The sequence below is a fragment of the Delphinapterus leucas genome, chromosome X (genome assembly GCF_059928025.1).
Source record: "Delphinapterus leucas isolate spDelLeu-1000000601 "Yukka" chromosome X, BTC_Dleu_Yukka2, whole genome shotgun sequence".
NCBI lineage: Eukaryota > Metazoa > Chordata > Mammalia > Artiodactyla > Monodontidae > Delphinapterus > Delphinapterus leucas.
Genome location: NC_143150.1, coordinates 85,626,575 through 85,641,580, shown reverse-complemented (window position 1 = coordinate 85,641,580; position 15,006 = coordinate 85,626,575). Strand labels below are relative to the sequence as shown.

Below are 15,006 nucleotides of genomic sequence, written 5' to 3'. Positions count from 1 at the left end.
ATGTTAAGAACCTTATTTTACAGGAATGATGATTTCTCAGACTAGAGTCTCTGACGCTGGTCCTGAAGCCCAAAATTAAGTTCTAACTCATTTGGGGGGGAAAAAAAGAATCTTATTTTAAACAGTGTCCATTTAAGAAATCATTTGTTGTAAAATGGTTAAAAACATGAAAGAGTGATCTGCTCAAATAAGTAATGAGGAGGAAATTCTTAAATCACCTATGTAAGTGTTTTATATATACAATTGATGGACTATAAATCCTTACTCTACCCCTTTGGGAAAGTTACTTAATGTATCTAAACCTCACTTCTACCACCTGAAAACTAATCATCCCTACCTCATATAACTATTGCAAGATTAAATAAAATATTCAAATTAAGTACCTGCATAAGTACTCAATTAATACTAATTTTGATAAATGCAAAAGTGTATGACACCATTATTTATAACTTAAGATATACTAAAGTTCCTCAATGACAAATTTCCCCAATTGTTGGGTTTTCAGAAACTTAACAGTCATACTTAAGAAGAGACCACATAAAACTATGAGGTAATTCCAATGAATAAATGTTATGGTATTCTTGCCAAAATTCATAGCCTGAATCTAATCATGTGAAAACATAAGACAAACCCAAATTAAGGAACACTCTACAAACTAACTAAGCAGTACTCATTAAAAGTTCAAGATCATGAAAATAAAGAAAAAAAGTTCAAGATCATGAAAAACAAAGATTGAAGAACAGATTCACAGATTGGAAGAGACTAAAGGGACATAACTACATGCAATGTGGGATCCTGAACTGGATCATACCATTGAAAAAAGAACACCAATAGGAAAACTGGTGAAATCCAAACAAGTTCTGTACTTTAGTTAATAGTACTGTAGTAATACTAATTTCTTAAGTTTTGATAAATGTTCTCTGATTAAAATATTAGCATAAGGGAAAGCTGAGTGAAGGACATACAGGAACTTCTATACTATCTTTGCAACTATTGTTAGTAGCAAATTATCTCAAAATAAAAAAGAAAACTAAGTAGTAAAGGAGTAGTATCCATGTCGCTTGCTCTTCCCAACCCTACCATTTCTTTCAAACAAATCTATATTTAACAGCCCTTTCATCTTTTCACTAATTCCAATCTCCAAGCCTTCTTCTTACTGACTATAAACTCCCTCTACTGTAAGCTTTATGAAAATGGTGCCTGTGTCTGCTTTTTATCCCCATTACGTCCCTAGCACTTAGCACAGTTCTGGTACACTGTAGGTACTGAATATTTATTTGTTGAATGAATGAACAAATGAATAAATCATAGCTATGTGTACTGTATTCATTTCCTGTTGCTGCTGTAACAAATTACCACAAATTTAGTGGCTTAAAACAACACAAATTTATTATCTTCCAATTGTAGAGATCAAAACTCCAAGTGAGGGCTTCCCTGGTGGCGCAGTGGTTGAGAGTCCGCCTGCCGATGCAGGGGACACGGGTTCGTGCCCCGGTCCGGGACGATCCCACATGCCGCAGAGCGGCTGGGCCTGTGAGCCATGGCCGCTGAGCCTGCGCGTCCGGAGCCTGTGCTCCGCAACGGGAGACGCCACAACAGTGAGAGGCCCACGTACCGCAAAAAAAAAAAAAATCCAAATGAGTCTCAACTAAAATCAAGGTGTTGGCAAGGCTATGTTCCTTCTGTATGCTCTAGGGAAGAATCTGTTTCCTTGCCTTTCCCAGCTTTTAGAGGTTGCCCACATTCCTATCACTCCAACCTCAGCTTCCATTGTCAGATCTCCTTCTGACTAATGGCCATCCTTCCTCTCAAAAGGACCCTTGTGGGACTTCCCTGGTGGTCCAGTGGTAAAGAATCCACCTTCCAATGCAAGGGACGTGGGTTCAATCCCTGGTCGGGAAACTAAGATGATCCCACATGCTGCAGGACAACTAAGCCTGTGCGGCACAACTACTGAGCTCGCACACATCAACGAGAGAGCCCGCGTGCCACAAACTACAGAGCCCACACACCCTGGAGCCCATGGGCCACAACTAGAGAGAAAAACCCGCACATCACAACTAGAAAGAAGCCCGCGTGGCGCAACGAAAGATCCCGCGTGCCGCAACTAAGACCCAACGCAGCCAAATAAATAAATATTTTTTTTAAAAAAGGATCCCTGTGATTACACTGGGCCCACCCAGATAATCCAGGATAATCTACCTATCATAAGATCTTTAGTTTAATCGTAGCTGCAAAATTCATTTTGCAATGTTACGTAACATATTTATAGGTTCCAGGGATTAGGACATGAACATCTTCGGGGTACAATTATTCATTCAGCCAACTAGATGTATCAATTTGTTATCTATCAAGCAGATAGTTAGCTCAAAACTAACTCATTGAACTAACTGGGGAAATTAATGGTATTTCCCAGACCAAGTCTGTCTCCTGCCACTCTCACCCTTTGTCATTTTATGAAAACATCTGTCTTTGGTTTATACTTAATAAAGTTATGTGACTAGCTTTTAAACAAAGAAACTAGAACATATATAGTTAAGCAAGTTTTACCCCTCCTCCCTTCGATGTAATCATTCTTTGCCTATGAGAGTATTGCACTTTGAGGGCTGGGTCTGATGAAGACAGTGGGAAATTAAAACTGAATAACACTATTTAGGGTGTGCTTATATGTAATGAAGCATTTTCTTGTGTAGCTCTAATAGAATCTGGAATCACTTCCAAGAGGGTCATAACAAAAATATTTTAAGAGCAAAAATATCCCAGAGTGAATACTTTAGACAACAATATTTATTCAGAAACAGAAATTCTAGCATATATTTTAATTACTTTTTCCTTTATTGGAAATTCAGCTATTTTCACATTATTATCTAATTCTAATTTCACAATTAAATGTACGTCTGCCTAAAAATATACTTCTCCCCAAAGTGTTTTTATTTGATAAATGAAAATAAAACAGAAACAAGTTCCTCCACAATTTTGATAAGATACTTTAGGCAGGGAAGTACAGATCTTTAAACTGTTACTTCTACTGCATTGCTTGGAATATCTTCATTACTATAATCAAAGTGTATTAGAATGCTCACTCAACACATCAACTTGCTACAGTCAACTATGTCTTTTTTTAAATCTTTCTTTTCAGTGCCATTTTTGGTTCAGTTCAGAGACTACAGCTGACTTGTTAGAGGTCTAGTTGTTAGATGTTACTTAAAGAAGTCCTGTTTAATTACCTTGAAAAACACACAATCACAGAATTGACCCCACAGTGAAGCTTATTACAAGCACACTCAAATACATTTTAGAAACAGTCAAATAACAAAAAATTTTACATATCTATGATGTTCCTTCAATTGGAAAATAGCGTTATATGAAAACTCAGTTCCATCAAGAAAACAAATGACAAGCATGCTAGCGGAAGTAAAGCAAAAACTGGTTGTGTTTCCGTATGTAAAAGCAAGGTGTTGTTGATTTTCATGTTGTTAGTGTAGGAGAAAAGTATTACAAACTCTTGTGACTGACTCGTTCTAAAAGTTACTAAACAGGTCTTTTAGTGACATGTGACCAGGTCTTTCAACATCATGAACTAAAAGTCTTCTAAATAAAACGTATGACTGACAGCCCTCGCTCACAATAAATTACCAATTTACCAAGTAATTTACAATTCTTTACAAAGAACAACAGGTTCTTCCCAATAATGCAGTAAAAATCAAATTATAGAAACCATAAAATATGACAAACTGTTGAAATGCAAATGTTTATGGCCAAATCCTAAATCTGACCCACATCTTCAAAGGATTTGTTTGTTTTCAACATCCTCAAAGTCAAATATCAGCAGTAAAATCTGTCTCTCCTTGTTCTTTGCACTGCCCTAAAGTCCATGTATTCTAAATAAATGGATATGAGGATTTTAAGAATTGTTACACAAGGCTCAAATATCTACAATAGGCGGAAATGCCATCAAGAGAAAAAGGTATAAAAACCTTTTTTTGAGCTGTGAATTTCAAATCAAACATGCAAAAATAAAATTTTAAGAAAGAAAAGAACTGCCAAATTTCAGGGCAGAAGATTAAGAGGTGGTGTGTACGCAATAAAATATAGTTTACATATTTTAATGATGTTAATAAATAGAAAATATATGTCAAATTGATAACAAAAGTATAGACACACCAATTTTATATATTATACACACACACATATATATATAAACAAAGGTTGGGAAAGAATCAAGAATAATTTAAACATTTAAACTGCTCACTGGGATGTTTTTCAACAAAATTATTTAATTATATAATAAAGAGTAAGACTTTACAGAAAAAATATGAGAAATTGTACATTACAAACTGCATACTACTCACAGGAAAGTAATTAAAAGATGATGCCCTTATCCTTCTGGGATTCTAAATAAGTTAGTTTTTCCTAATTCCAAATATGCAGAAAGTGACATGAGATCCAAAAATTGTATCAACTAAGTCCACTAATTCTGACATTCCTTTCAGAATAGAAGACTGCAATTGTTGTTCTTTGTATAAATTAAAATGTACTTTATTTTTGTAAATTAAAAGTTACAACATTTGCTCCACATGAGAGATCCCCAAATCTGGCTATATATCCAATTACCTGGAGAACTTTTAAAAGTAAGTTCCTGTGGGGAATTCTCTGGCGGTCCAGTGGTTAGGACTCTGAGCTTCCACTGCAGGGGCCACAGGTTCGATCCCTGGTTGGGGAACTAAGATCCCTCAAGCTGCACAGTGTGACCAAAAAATAATAATAATAAAATAAAGCTTCATAAAAAATATAAATAAATAAATAATAAAAGTAAGTTCCTGGGGCTTCCCTGGTGGCACAGTGGTTAAGAATCCACTTGCCAATGCAGGGGACACGGGTTTAAGCCCTGGTACGGGAAGACCCCACATGTCACGGAGCAACTAAGCCCGTGTGCCACAACTACTGAGCCTGCGCTCTAGAGCCCACGAGCCACAGCTCCTGAAGCCCACACACCTAGAGCCCGTGCTCTGCAACAAGAGAAGCCACTGCAGTGAGAAGCCCGCACACCACAAGGAAGAGTAGCCCCCCTGCTCACCGCAACTAGAGCCCACACGCAGCAACGAAGACCCAGCACAGCCAAAATTAATTAATTTCTTTAAAAAAGTAAGTTCCTGGGCCTCACCTCCTGAAGATTCTAATTTAGAAAGTCTGGAGTGGATGCCAGGAATCAGTATAAATGATATAATATAAAGCTCATGTTGGTGTATTAATGGAATTCCTCCTCTGATTCAGCTAGCTCTTGGAATTAGTCCCTTATTTCAGTGCTTTTCAAGCTCTACTGTGCATACAAATCACCTGCAGATGTTACTAAGAGGTAGACTCTGATTCAACAGTCTGGGATGAGGCCTAGGAACCTGAGGCTCCAAGTTCCCAGGTGATGTCCATGCTGCTGGTCCACAGACTACACTTGGAGTAGTAAGACCTTATGGGATCTTTCAACCTTTCCACAGGTGAATAATAGAAGGTATTCCCCTAGGCAGTTCCTACCACTAAAATATTTTCAAGTTTTACCTAAACATTCTTTAGCATAGCTAGAGTACACAATTTGCAAAATATATGACATATCTTCACTATGTGTCCTACTACCAAGTGAATGGAAATTATCCCCCTCATTTACAAACAGAGTATCACTAAAAGATGAGTGTTACTGCAGTCAAAAGATTTATAAGATAAATAAGTACTAGAGATGTAATGTACAACATGCTAAAGATAACACTACCACTGTATGTTATCTATGAAAATTGTTAAGGGAGTAAATCCTAAGGGCTGTCATCACAAGGAAAAAATATTTTTTCTATTTACTTTTGTATCTATTTGAGACGATGTTCACTAAACTTACTGTGATAATCATTTCATGATGTATTTAAGTCAAATCATTATGCTGTACACCTTAAACTTACACAGTGTTGTATGTCAATTATATCTCAATAAAACTGGAAGAAAAAAAGCAAATGACAATAACAACAACAAAGGACCAGATAGTAAATATTTTACATTTTGTGGCCCCCACTCCAGAAAAAGATGAGTGTTACTGAAATCACAATGCAGATATTAAATTAAAATTTACATAATTTTCAATATATATATGCAAGGATATTGATCACAACCATGGTTATAACAGTGAAATATCAGAGAAAAATGTAGAAGTCCAACAATAGATTGAATAACTTATAAGGGCATCTATTAAAAATAATGATGTAAATGTACAATTACCAGTAATGAAAAGATGTTCATGATAAGTTAAAAAAAGGTTTTGTTCAAACCTAACAGTACGATTCCATGGGGGTGGCATACAGTCACATATACATTTATGCAAAAGAAAGAGTCCATAAAGATATATACTGAAATGTTTAAAGCATCCTCAAAGTAGTATAATTTCAGGCGATCTTAATGTTTGTTTACTCGCAGTATCTAATATTCCTACTGTGACACAGACCTTAAAATAAAATTCTTAAAGGGTAAAAAGGGGGTAAGAAGAAAACCAAGCAAACCCCACACAGCACACGCACACATCTTTTAAGAACTACTAGAATGGCTCGACTGCTAGGTAACTTGCATTCCAAAGAGTCGTCAAGGGACCTCCTATACCGGAAGCACTTTGAAAGCTTGTTAAAATTGCAGTCTTGGGCTTCCCTGGTGGCGCAGTGGTTGAGAGTCCGCCTGCCGATGCAGGGGACATGGGTTCGTGCCCCGGTCCGGGAAGATCCCACATGCAGCAGAGCGGCTGGGCCTGTGAGCCATGGCCGCTGAGCCTGCGCGTCCGGAGCCTGTGCTCCGCAACGGGAGAGGCCACAACAGTGAGAGGCCCGCGTACTGGAAAAAAAAAAAAAAAAAAAAATTGCAGTCTTGCATCCCACCCCAGACTTACAGAATCTCAGTCTCTGACAGTAGTCTCCTGAATCTGCATACAAAGCAAACACTGACAGAGTAAGTGTTTTGAAACAAAAGGAGAGTAAAGTTTTTTAAAAAACAGAAAAAAACAGAGTAAAGTTTTGAAACAAAAGGTTTCCTAGAAATGCAGGGACCAAGACTAAATTTCAACCTATCTAAATGGCAATCTATAGTAAATTCAGAAGGTGTGAAATCATAGTACATACATACACACCCACACACAGAGACCACTGGAATTTGAACAACAAAAAAACCTGTACTTAGTGATTGGCTTTATTTAATCTTAATTTTAAGCACCTCTTGTGAACACTGACCATTTCCCATGAGCTGGCTGAGGTCACAAAGCTTTTCCTTATGTTTAACCTACATCTGTCTGAAACTATTCCTATTATAACCCTTTCTATGATGTTCTGTCTCCATTTAGTCCTTCATTAGTTACAAGTACCACATAAACATTTATTATGGAAACAAATATCTAGGTAATTCAACTATTCTTCTGATGCTTTCACTTCTCCTTCCTAAACAACATTCCAGTTGACTAAGCTCAGTAGATTCTGGTGATTATTTCTTCCAGAGATCCTCTCTGAGGTAAACTCAAAGGCATGGAGAGGAGTTTATATTACTAGAAGCCCTCAAAGAAACAAGAAAACCATTTCCTGTTCTGAAAAACAATACATGAGCCCCCAAAAGTTTGTTGAAAGAAAAAGAGAGATGGGAAATATCATACTGCATATATCCCTAACATATCACACTCTCAAATATTTAGTATAACAATCAACTCATAAGGCATACATTTACTGAAAGTTTTCAAAATGAGACATTAAGAGTTTCGGGAATTTCCTAAGGGTAATGAATTAGGGGCATTTCCCCAAAGAAAGGCAGAATAGACTTTTTCCCTTTAAAACAGAGGGGAAAACAACAGGAAAAACAAAAGTTTGGCGTGAGCTCCTAAGAGGATCTAAGAAAGGAGCATAATTTCAGGGATGTGGGGACAAGTCCTTCGTTTTATTTTAATCCATGATACATTTTAATACTGGATCACTCAGAAGCCCAGGCCAGCTAAAACTGGAATGTATTAAAACCAAGAAGATTGTATACACACCTGCAGCTCACACCAAGCAACTTCAACCCATGTTTCAGTGTCCAGTCCTTTATATACTGTTTTAAATGCTCCTCTTCCCAGCTCTATGTCAAATTTCAGGAACCTGCCACTAGGAGAAGTAGCTACAGCCTTCATTTCTGCTTCTTCTTCCATTTCCTTTTCATTTTTCTCCTTGAAACAATCTTTTGAGGATTCTGACATTCCTTTTGAACATTGCTCATATTTAACTTCTTGTCTGCCTCTTAGCACATTTGTAGGAAGCTTTTCTACTCTTGGAATATTTGTTGCAGTCTTTATTCTCTCATCTTTGGAGGAAGATTCAGCAACTTTGCCATCTTCTGTCATCTCAACACTCTTTCGAAAGAACCTTTTCCTTTCTATAGTTTCTCCAGAAGCACAGAAGGTACTGTTTTTCTCCTTTAGTCTAGCTTCCACTGTCAAAGTTGCTGCAACCTGACGAACTCTGCTTTCCAATGAAACTCCATCAGGTTTCTCAGAATCTTCTGTGCTAGCTGGCCCTCCTGAATCAGTATCCATTGTAATTAAGGTTGGCACTAAAATTTTTCCTGTTCCACTCTTCAGTCCAGTTGCATCTCAGGTAACAGAATTATCAGAATAGACTTCCTTTTATGTGGTCATATGTTTCCATAGCAACCTGAAGGGGGAAAAAGGATATATTAAAATCACCCCACAAAGGAAATCATTAAGGAGAAAAGTCACCTGACTGTTTAATCCCTTTTTTCTTAATAAGAAGTTTGTTCTTTTTTCTGTCCAATCTTAGCAACCAGCAGACTCCAGGGACTGTGTCTTATCTTGTTTACCACTGTGGTCCTCAGTGCTTAGCAGACTACTTGGCATATAGCTCAATAAGTCTTCATATTGCATGAATGTTGGTTAGCAATCTAGTTCTCATACCCTTCTATCAATCCATCATATTTTTTCCCCAAGGGGCTTAAAATTCTTTTAATCAACTTTTTCAGGTATAATTGTCATACAGTAAATTACATGTGTTTAAAATGTACAATTTGATAAATTTTGACACAGATGTACACCTCTGAAACCATCTTCAAAATCAAGACAATGAACATATGCTTCTCCATCAAGAGCTCTTACTCCTGTCCCTTTGTAATTCCTCTAAGTAGTCCATTATCTGGATATATCATAATTTGTTTATTTATTCACCTCTTGATGACATTTGGGTTGAATTTCACTTATGGACTATTACGAATAAGGTTGCTATGAAGATCTGTGTACAAATCTTTACATGGACATATACTCTCATTTACCTTGAGAAAGTACCTAAGAGTGGAATGGCTGTATCAGAAAATGTATGCTTAACTTTTAAAGAAACTGCCATCTGTTTTTCAAGGTGGTTGTATCATTTTGCATTCCCAGGAGCAGTACATTAGAATTCCAGTTCCTCCATATCTTCATCAATACTCTACACTGCCAAATCAATATACTTTGAAAGTCAATAAGACTAGTATTACCTGCAAGTGGGAAAAGGTAATTAACAATGCCTCACTTAGGTAGAGAATTTTTTCTTTAACTTATTTTGACATAATTTTGGACTTGGAAAAAGACCTGCAAGAATATACAAAGAATTTAGTATACCCTTCACTCACATCCCCAAATGTTAACATTTTAGATTGGACATTTTTAAGTAAGGATAACTCTATTCAAAAAAAAAAGAATAACTCTATTCACTTAACTAAAGGTAACTTATCCAGAAACCTCAAAAGCAAAGATCCATAAGTAAGACAAAAGGATTGCTAAGCAGACAAAAATAGGTAAAAATCAGAGAATTTAAGTAGGAAAAAGACTTCAAAATTTTTTAACTGCAGAACCTCTTTTATAAAATGAAATCTTACTCAGAATCCTAATATAAAAATAGAGGGGAAAGTAGTGCTGCTTTGGTATAATAATTTTAATTATAATGTCTGGTCACCTGGTTTCCCAAACTGTAGAATAAGAAGCAGCAAAGTAGAGAAATGGGGAAATGAGTGTTCCTTCAGCCTTTTAAAAACCAACCCTAAGACAAAAAATATTACTAGAGACAAAGAAGGACATTTTATAAGCATGGAGAGATTAATTCACCAGGACAATATAACAATTATAAACATACACACATCTAACAACAGAGCCCCAAATACATTAAATAAAAACTGACAAAACTGAAGAGAGAAATAAACAATTCAGTAATAACAGTAGAAAATGTTAATACCCCCTTCTCAATAATGGGGAGAAAAATGAGACAGAAAACGAGCAAGAATCTGGAAAACCTGACCAATACTATCAATCGACTTGACCTAACTGCCATCTATAGAACACTCCACTCAGCAAGAACAAAATATACATTCTTTCCAAGCACACATGGAAAAATCTCGAGAACAGATCATGTACTATGCAATAAAATAAATCTCAATAAATTTAAAAGGATTGAAACCAAAGTATGCTCTCCTACTACAAAAGAATTAAATTAGAAATGAACAGAATAAGGTAAGGGTATATAGATCAATGAAATAGAATTAAGAGTCTAGAAGTAAACCTTAACATTTATGGTCAACTGATTTTCAACAGAGAGGCCACGACAATTCAATGGGAAAAGAACAGTCTTTCAACAAAAGGTACTGGGACAACTGGATATCCACATACAAAAGAATGAAGTTGGACTCCTACCTCACACCATACAAGAAATGAACTCAAAGTGGAACACGGACTAAAACTATAAAACTCTTAGAAGAAAACATTAAAGTAAATTCTAGTGCCTCTGGGTTATGCAATGGTTTCCTAAGTACAATAGCAAAAGTACAAGTGATAAAAGAGAAATTGAGAAGCTGACCTCAACAAAATTTAAAACTTTTGTGTTTCAAAGGATGCCATCAAGGAAGTGAAAAGCGAAAAGGCTGGGAGAAAATATGTGCAAATCATATACCTGATAAGGGACTGGTATTCAGAATATATAAAGGATTCCAACAATTCAATAGTGAAAAGATAAATAATCCAATGGGCTAAAGATCTGAATAGGCATTTCTCTAAAGAAGATATACAAGTGGCCAATAAACACATAAAAAGACGTTCCACATTGTTACTCATTAGAGAAATACAAATCATAATCACAAATACTACTCCATACCCATGAGAATGGTTACAATAAAAAAGACAAGACAGTAACAAGTGATGGTGAGGATATGGAGAAAACAGACCCCTAATACATTGCTGGTGGGAATGTACAATAGAACACAGTCTGGCAGTTCCTCAACAAGTTAAACATAGAGTTACTATATGAATACCATCTACCCAAGAGAAATGAAAACTTATGTCCACACAAAAACTTATACACAAGTGTTCATAGCAGCACTAGTCACAATAGCCAAAAGGTGGAAACAATCCAAATGTCTAACAACAGTTGGATAAACAAAATGTGTTATATCCATGCAATACAATATTATTCAGCAATAAAAAGAAATGAGGTATTGATACATGCTACAATAAGGATGAACCTTGATAACATTATGCTATGTGAAAGAAGCCAAAGGAAAGACCACGTACTGTATGGTTACATTTATATGAAATGTCTAGAATATGCAAATCTATAGAGACAGAAAATAGATTATTTGTTGCCTTGGGCTGGGGTATAGGAATAGGACTGACTTCAAACTGGCACAAGAAATATTTTGGGGGTGATGAAAATGTTCTAAAATTAGATTGTAATCAAGGTTATAGAACTCTATAAATTTGCTAAAAATCACTGACATTTATATTGGTGAATTTTATGATATATAAATTATATCTCAATAAAATATGATGTCTTTAAGAATCTTAAAATATTGTGACTAAAATCAAAGCCATCGTAATACCAAATATGCCTTTTAAAAACTATACTTTCTACCTCCCTCACCACCACCACCACCCCATTCTGTCCACTCTCCTTATCTTCTGCCTGGATTCCTGGGTTGAGAATCATTGGTCTGAAGAGAAAAGACCTGACAACAATAAAATGTAATAGCTGGTGGCCTAAGGGTAAACAATGAATAAGAAAAACAAATTTTAACAAAACAGGGAAAGACTTTCCGAGAAAATGGCGGAAGAGTAAGACGCGGAGATCACCCTCCTCCCCACAGATACACCAGAAATACATCTACACGTGGAACAACTCCTACAGAGCACCTACTGAACGCTGGCAGAAGACCTCAGACCTCCCAAAAGGCAAGAAACCCCCCACGTACCTGGTTAGGGCAAAAGAAAAAAATAAACAGAGACAAAAGGATAGGGACGGGTCCTGCACCAGTGGGAGGGAGCTGTGAAGGAGGAAAAGTGTCCACACACTAGGAAGCCCCTTCGCGGGCGGAGACTGCGGGTGGCGGAGTGGGGGAGCTTCGAAGCCGCGGAGGAGAGCACACCAACAGGGGTGCGGAGGGCAAAGCGGAGAGATTCCAGCGCAGAGGATCAGGGCTGACCGGCACTCACCAGCCAAGAGGTTTGTCTGCTCACCCGCCGGGGCGGGCGGGGCTGGGAGCTGAGGCTCGGGCTTCGGTCGAGCGCCCGGAGAGGACTGGGGTTGGTGGTGTGAACACAGCCTTCAGGACGTTAGTGCACCGCGGCTAGCCGGGAGGGAGTCCGGGGGAAAGTCTAGACCTGCCGAAGAGGCAAGAGACTTTTTCTTCCCTCTTTATTTCGTGGTGCACGAGGAGAGGGGATTAAGAATGCTGCTTAAAGGAGCTCCAGAGACGGGCGTGAGCCGCGGCTAAAAGTGCGGACCCCAGAGACACACATGAGACGCTAAGGCCGCTGCTGCCGCCACCAAGAAGCCTGTGTGCGAACACAGGTCACTATCCACACCCCCCTTCCGGGGAGCCTGTATAGCCCGCCACTGCCAGGGTCCCGGGATCCAGGGACAACTCCCCCGGGAGAACGCACGGGACGCCTCAGGCTGGCGCAGGCCCGTCCCCCACTCCGTGACCCTCCCTACCCCCCTCCGAATCAGCGGCTCCTTTAACCCCTTCCTGTCTGAGCAAAGAACAGACGCCCTCCAGCGACCTACACGCACAGGCGGGGCCAAATCCAAAGCTGAGCCCCTGGGAGCTGTGAGAACAAAGAAGAGAAAGGGAAATCTCTCCCAGCAGCCTCAGAAGCAGCGGATTAAAGCTCCACAATCAACTTTATGTACCCTGCATCTGTGGAATACATGAATAGACAACGAATCATCCCAAATGAAGGAGCCGTGTGGATTAAAGGCTCTTGGTGCTGCAGCCAGGAGTTAGTGCTGTGCCTCTGAGGTGGAAGAGCCAACTTCAGGACACTGGTCCACAAGAGGCCTCCCAGCTGCACATAATATCAAACGGCAAAAATCTCCCAGAGATCTCCATCTCAACACCAGCACCCAGCTTCACTCAACAACCAGCAAGCTACAGTGCTGGACATCCTATGCCAAACAACTAGCAAGACAGGAACACAACCCCACCCATTAGCAGAGAGGCTGCCCAAAATCATAATAAGTCTACAGACACCCCAAAACACACCACCAGACGTGGACCTGCCCACCAGAAAGACAATATCCAGCCTCATCCACCAGAACACAGGCACTAGTACCCTCCACCAGGAAGCCTACACAACCGACTGAACCAACCTTAGCCACTGGGGACAGACACTAAAAACAACAGGAACTACGAACCTTCAGCCTGCAAAAAGGAGACCCCAAACACAGTAAGATAAGCAAAATGAAAAGACAGAAAAACACACAGCAGATGAAGGAGCAAGATAAAAACCCACCAGACCTAACAAATGAAGAGGAAATACGCAGTCTACCTGAAAAAGAATTCAGAATAATGATAGTAAAGATGATCCAAAATCTTGGAAATAGAATAGACAAAATGCAAGAAACAGTTAACAAGGACCTAGAAGAACTAAAGATGAAACAAACAATGATGAACAACACAATAAATGAAATGAAAAATACTCTAGATGGCATCAATAACAGAATAACTGAGGCAGAAGAACAGATAAGTGACCTGGAAGATAAAATAGTGGAAATAACTACTGCAGAGCAGAATAAAGAAAAAAGAATGAAAAGAACTGAGGACAGTCTCAGAGACCTCTGGGACAACATTAAATGCACCAACATTCGAATTATAGGGGTTCCAGAAGAAGAAGAGAAAAAGAAAGGGACTGAGAAAATATTTGAAGAGATTATAGTTGAAAACTTCCCTAATATGGGAAAGGAAATAGTTAATCAAGTCCAGGAAGAACAGAGAGTCCCATACAGGATAAATCCAAGGAGAAATACGCCAAGACACATATTAATCAAACTGTCAAAAATTAAATACAAAGAAAGCATATTAAAAGCAGCAAGGGAAAAACAACAAATAACACACAAGGGAATCCCCATAAGGTTAACAGCTGATCTCTCAGCAGAAACTCTGCAAGCCAGAAGGGAGTGGCAGGACATATTGAAAGTGTTGAAGGAGAAAAACCTGCAACCAAGATTACTCTACCCAGCAAGGATCTCATTCAGATTTGATGGAGAAATTAAAACCTTTACAGACAAGCAAAAGCTGAGAGAGTTCAGCACCACCAAACCAGCTCTACAACAACTGCTAAAGGAACTTCTCTAGGCAAGAAACACAAAAGAAGGAAAAGACCTAGAATAACGAACCCAAAACAATTAAGAAAATGGGAATGGGAACATACATATCGATAATTACCTTAAATGTAAAAGGACTAAATGCTCCCACCAAAAGACACAGATTGGCTGAATGGATACAAAAACAAGACCCATATATAGGCTGTCTACAAGAGACACACTTCAGACCTAGAGACACATACAGACTGAAAGTAAGGGGATGGAAAAAGGTATTTCATGCAAATGGAAACCAAAAGAAAGCTGGAGTAGCAATTCTCATATCAGACAAAATAGACTTTAAAATAAAGACTATTAGAAGAGACAAAGAAGGACACTACATAATGATCAA

General features: G+C 38.3%; 1 protein-coding gene and 1 non-coding gene across 4 annotated transcripts in view; one reads left to right on the top strand and one right to left on the bottom strand.

Annotated features, from left to right (window-relative positions):
- The window catches only part of WNK3 (WNK lysine deficient protein kinase 3), a 127,900-nt gene extending 118,865 nt beyond the window's left edge, over positions 1 to 9,035 (bottom strand). For all 3 annotated transcript variants that reach the window (XM_089904487.1, XM_022563612.3, XM_022563613.3), the window contains exon 1: positions 8,036 to 9,035. In XM_089904487.1, the coding sequence (XP_089760613.1) occupies positions 8,036 to 8,572 (537 nt within the window). In that variant the 5' untranslated portion in view covers positions 8,573 to 9,035. The remainder of the gene's footprint in view (positions 1 to 8,035) is intronic.
- On the top strand, positions 22 to 89 carry LOC115802244 (small nucleolar RNA SNORD52). The gene has a single exon (XR_004022664.1). It is a non-coding gene; the product is annotated as a small nucleolar RNA SNORD52 (small nucleolar RNA).
- Positions 9,036 to 15,006: the final 5,971 nt, after the last annotated feature.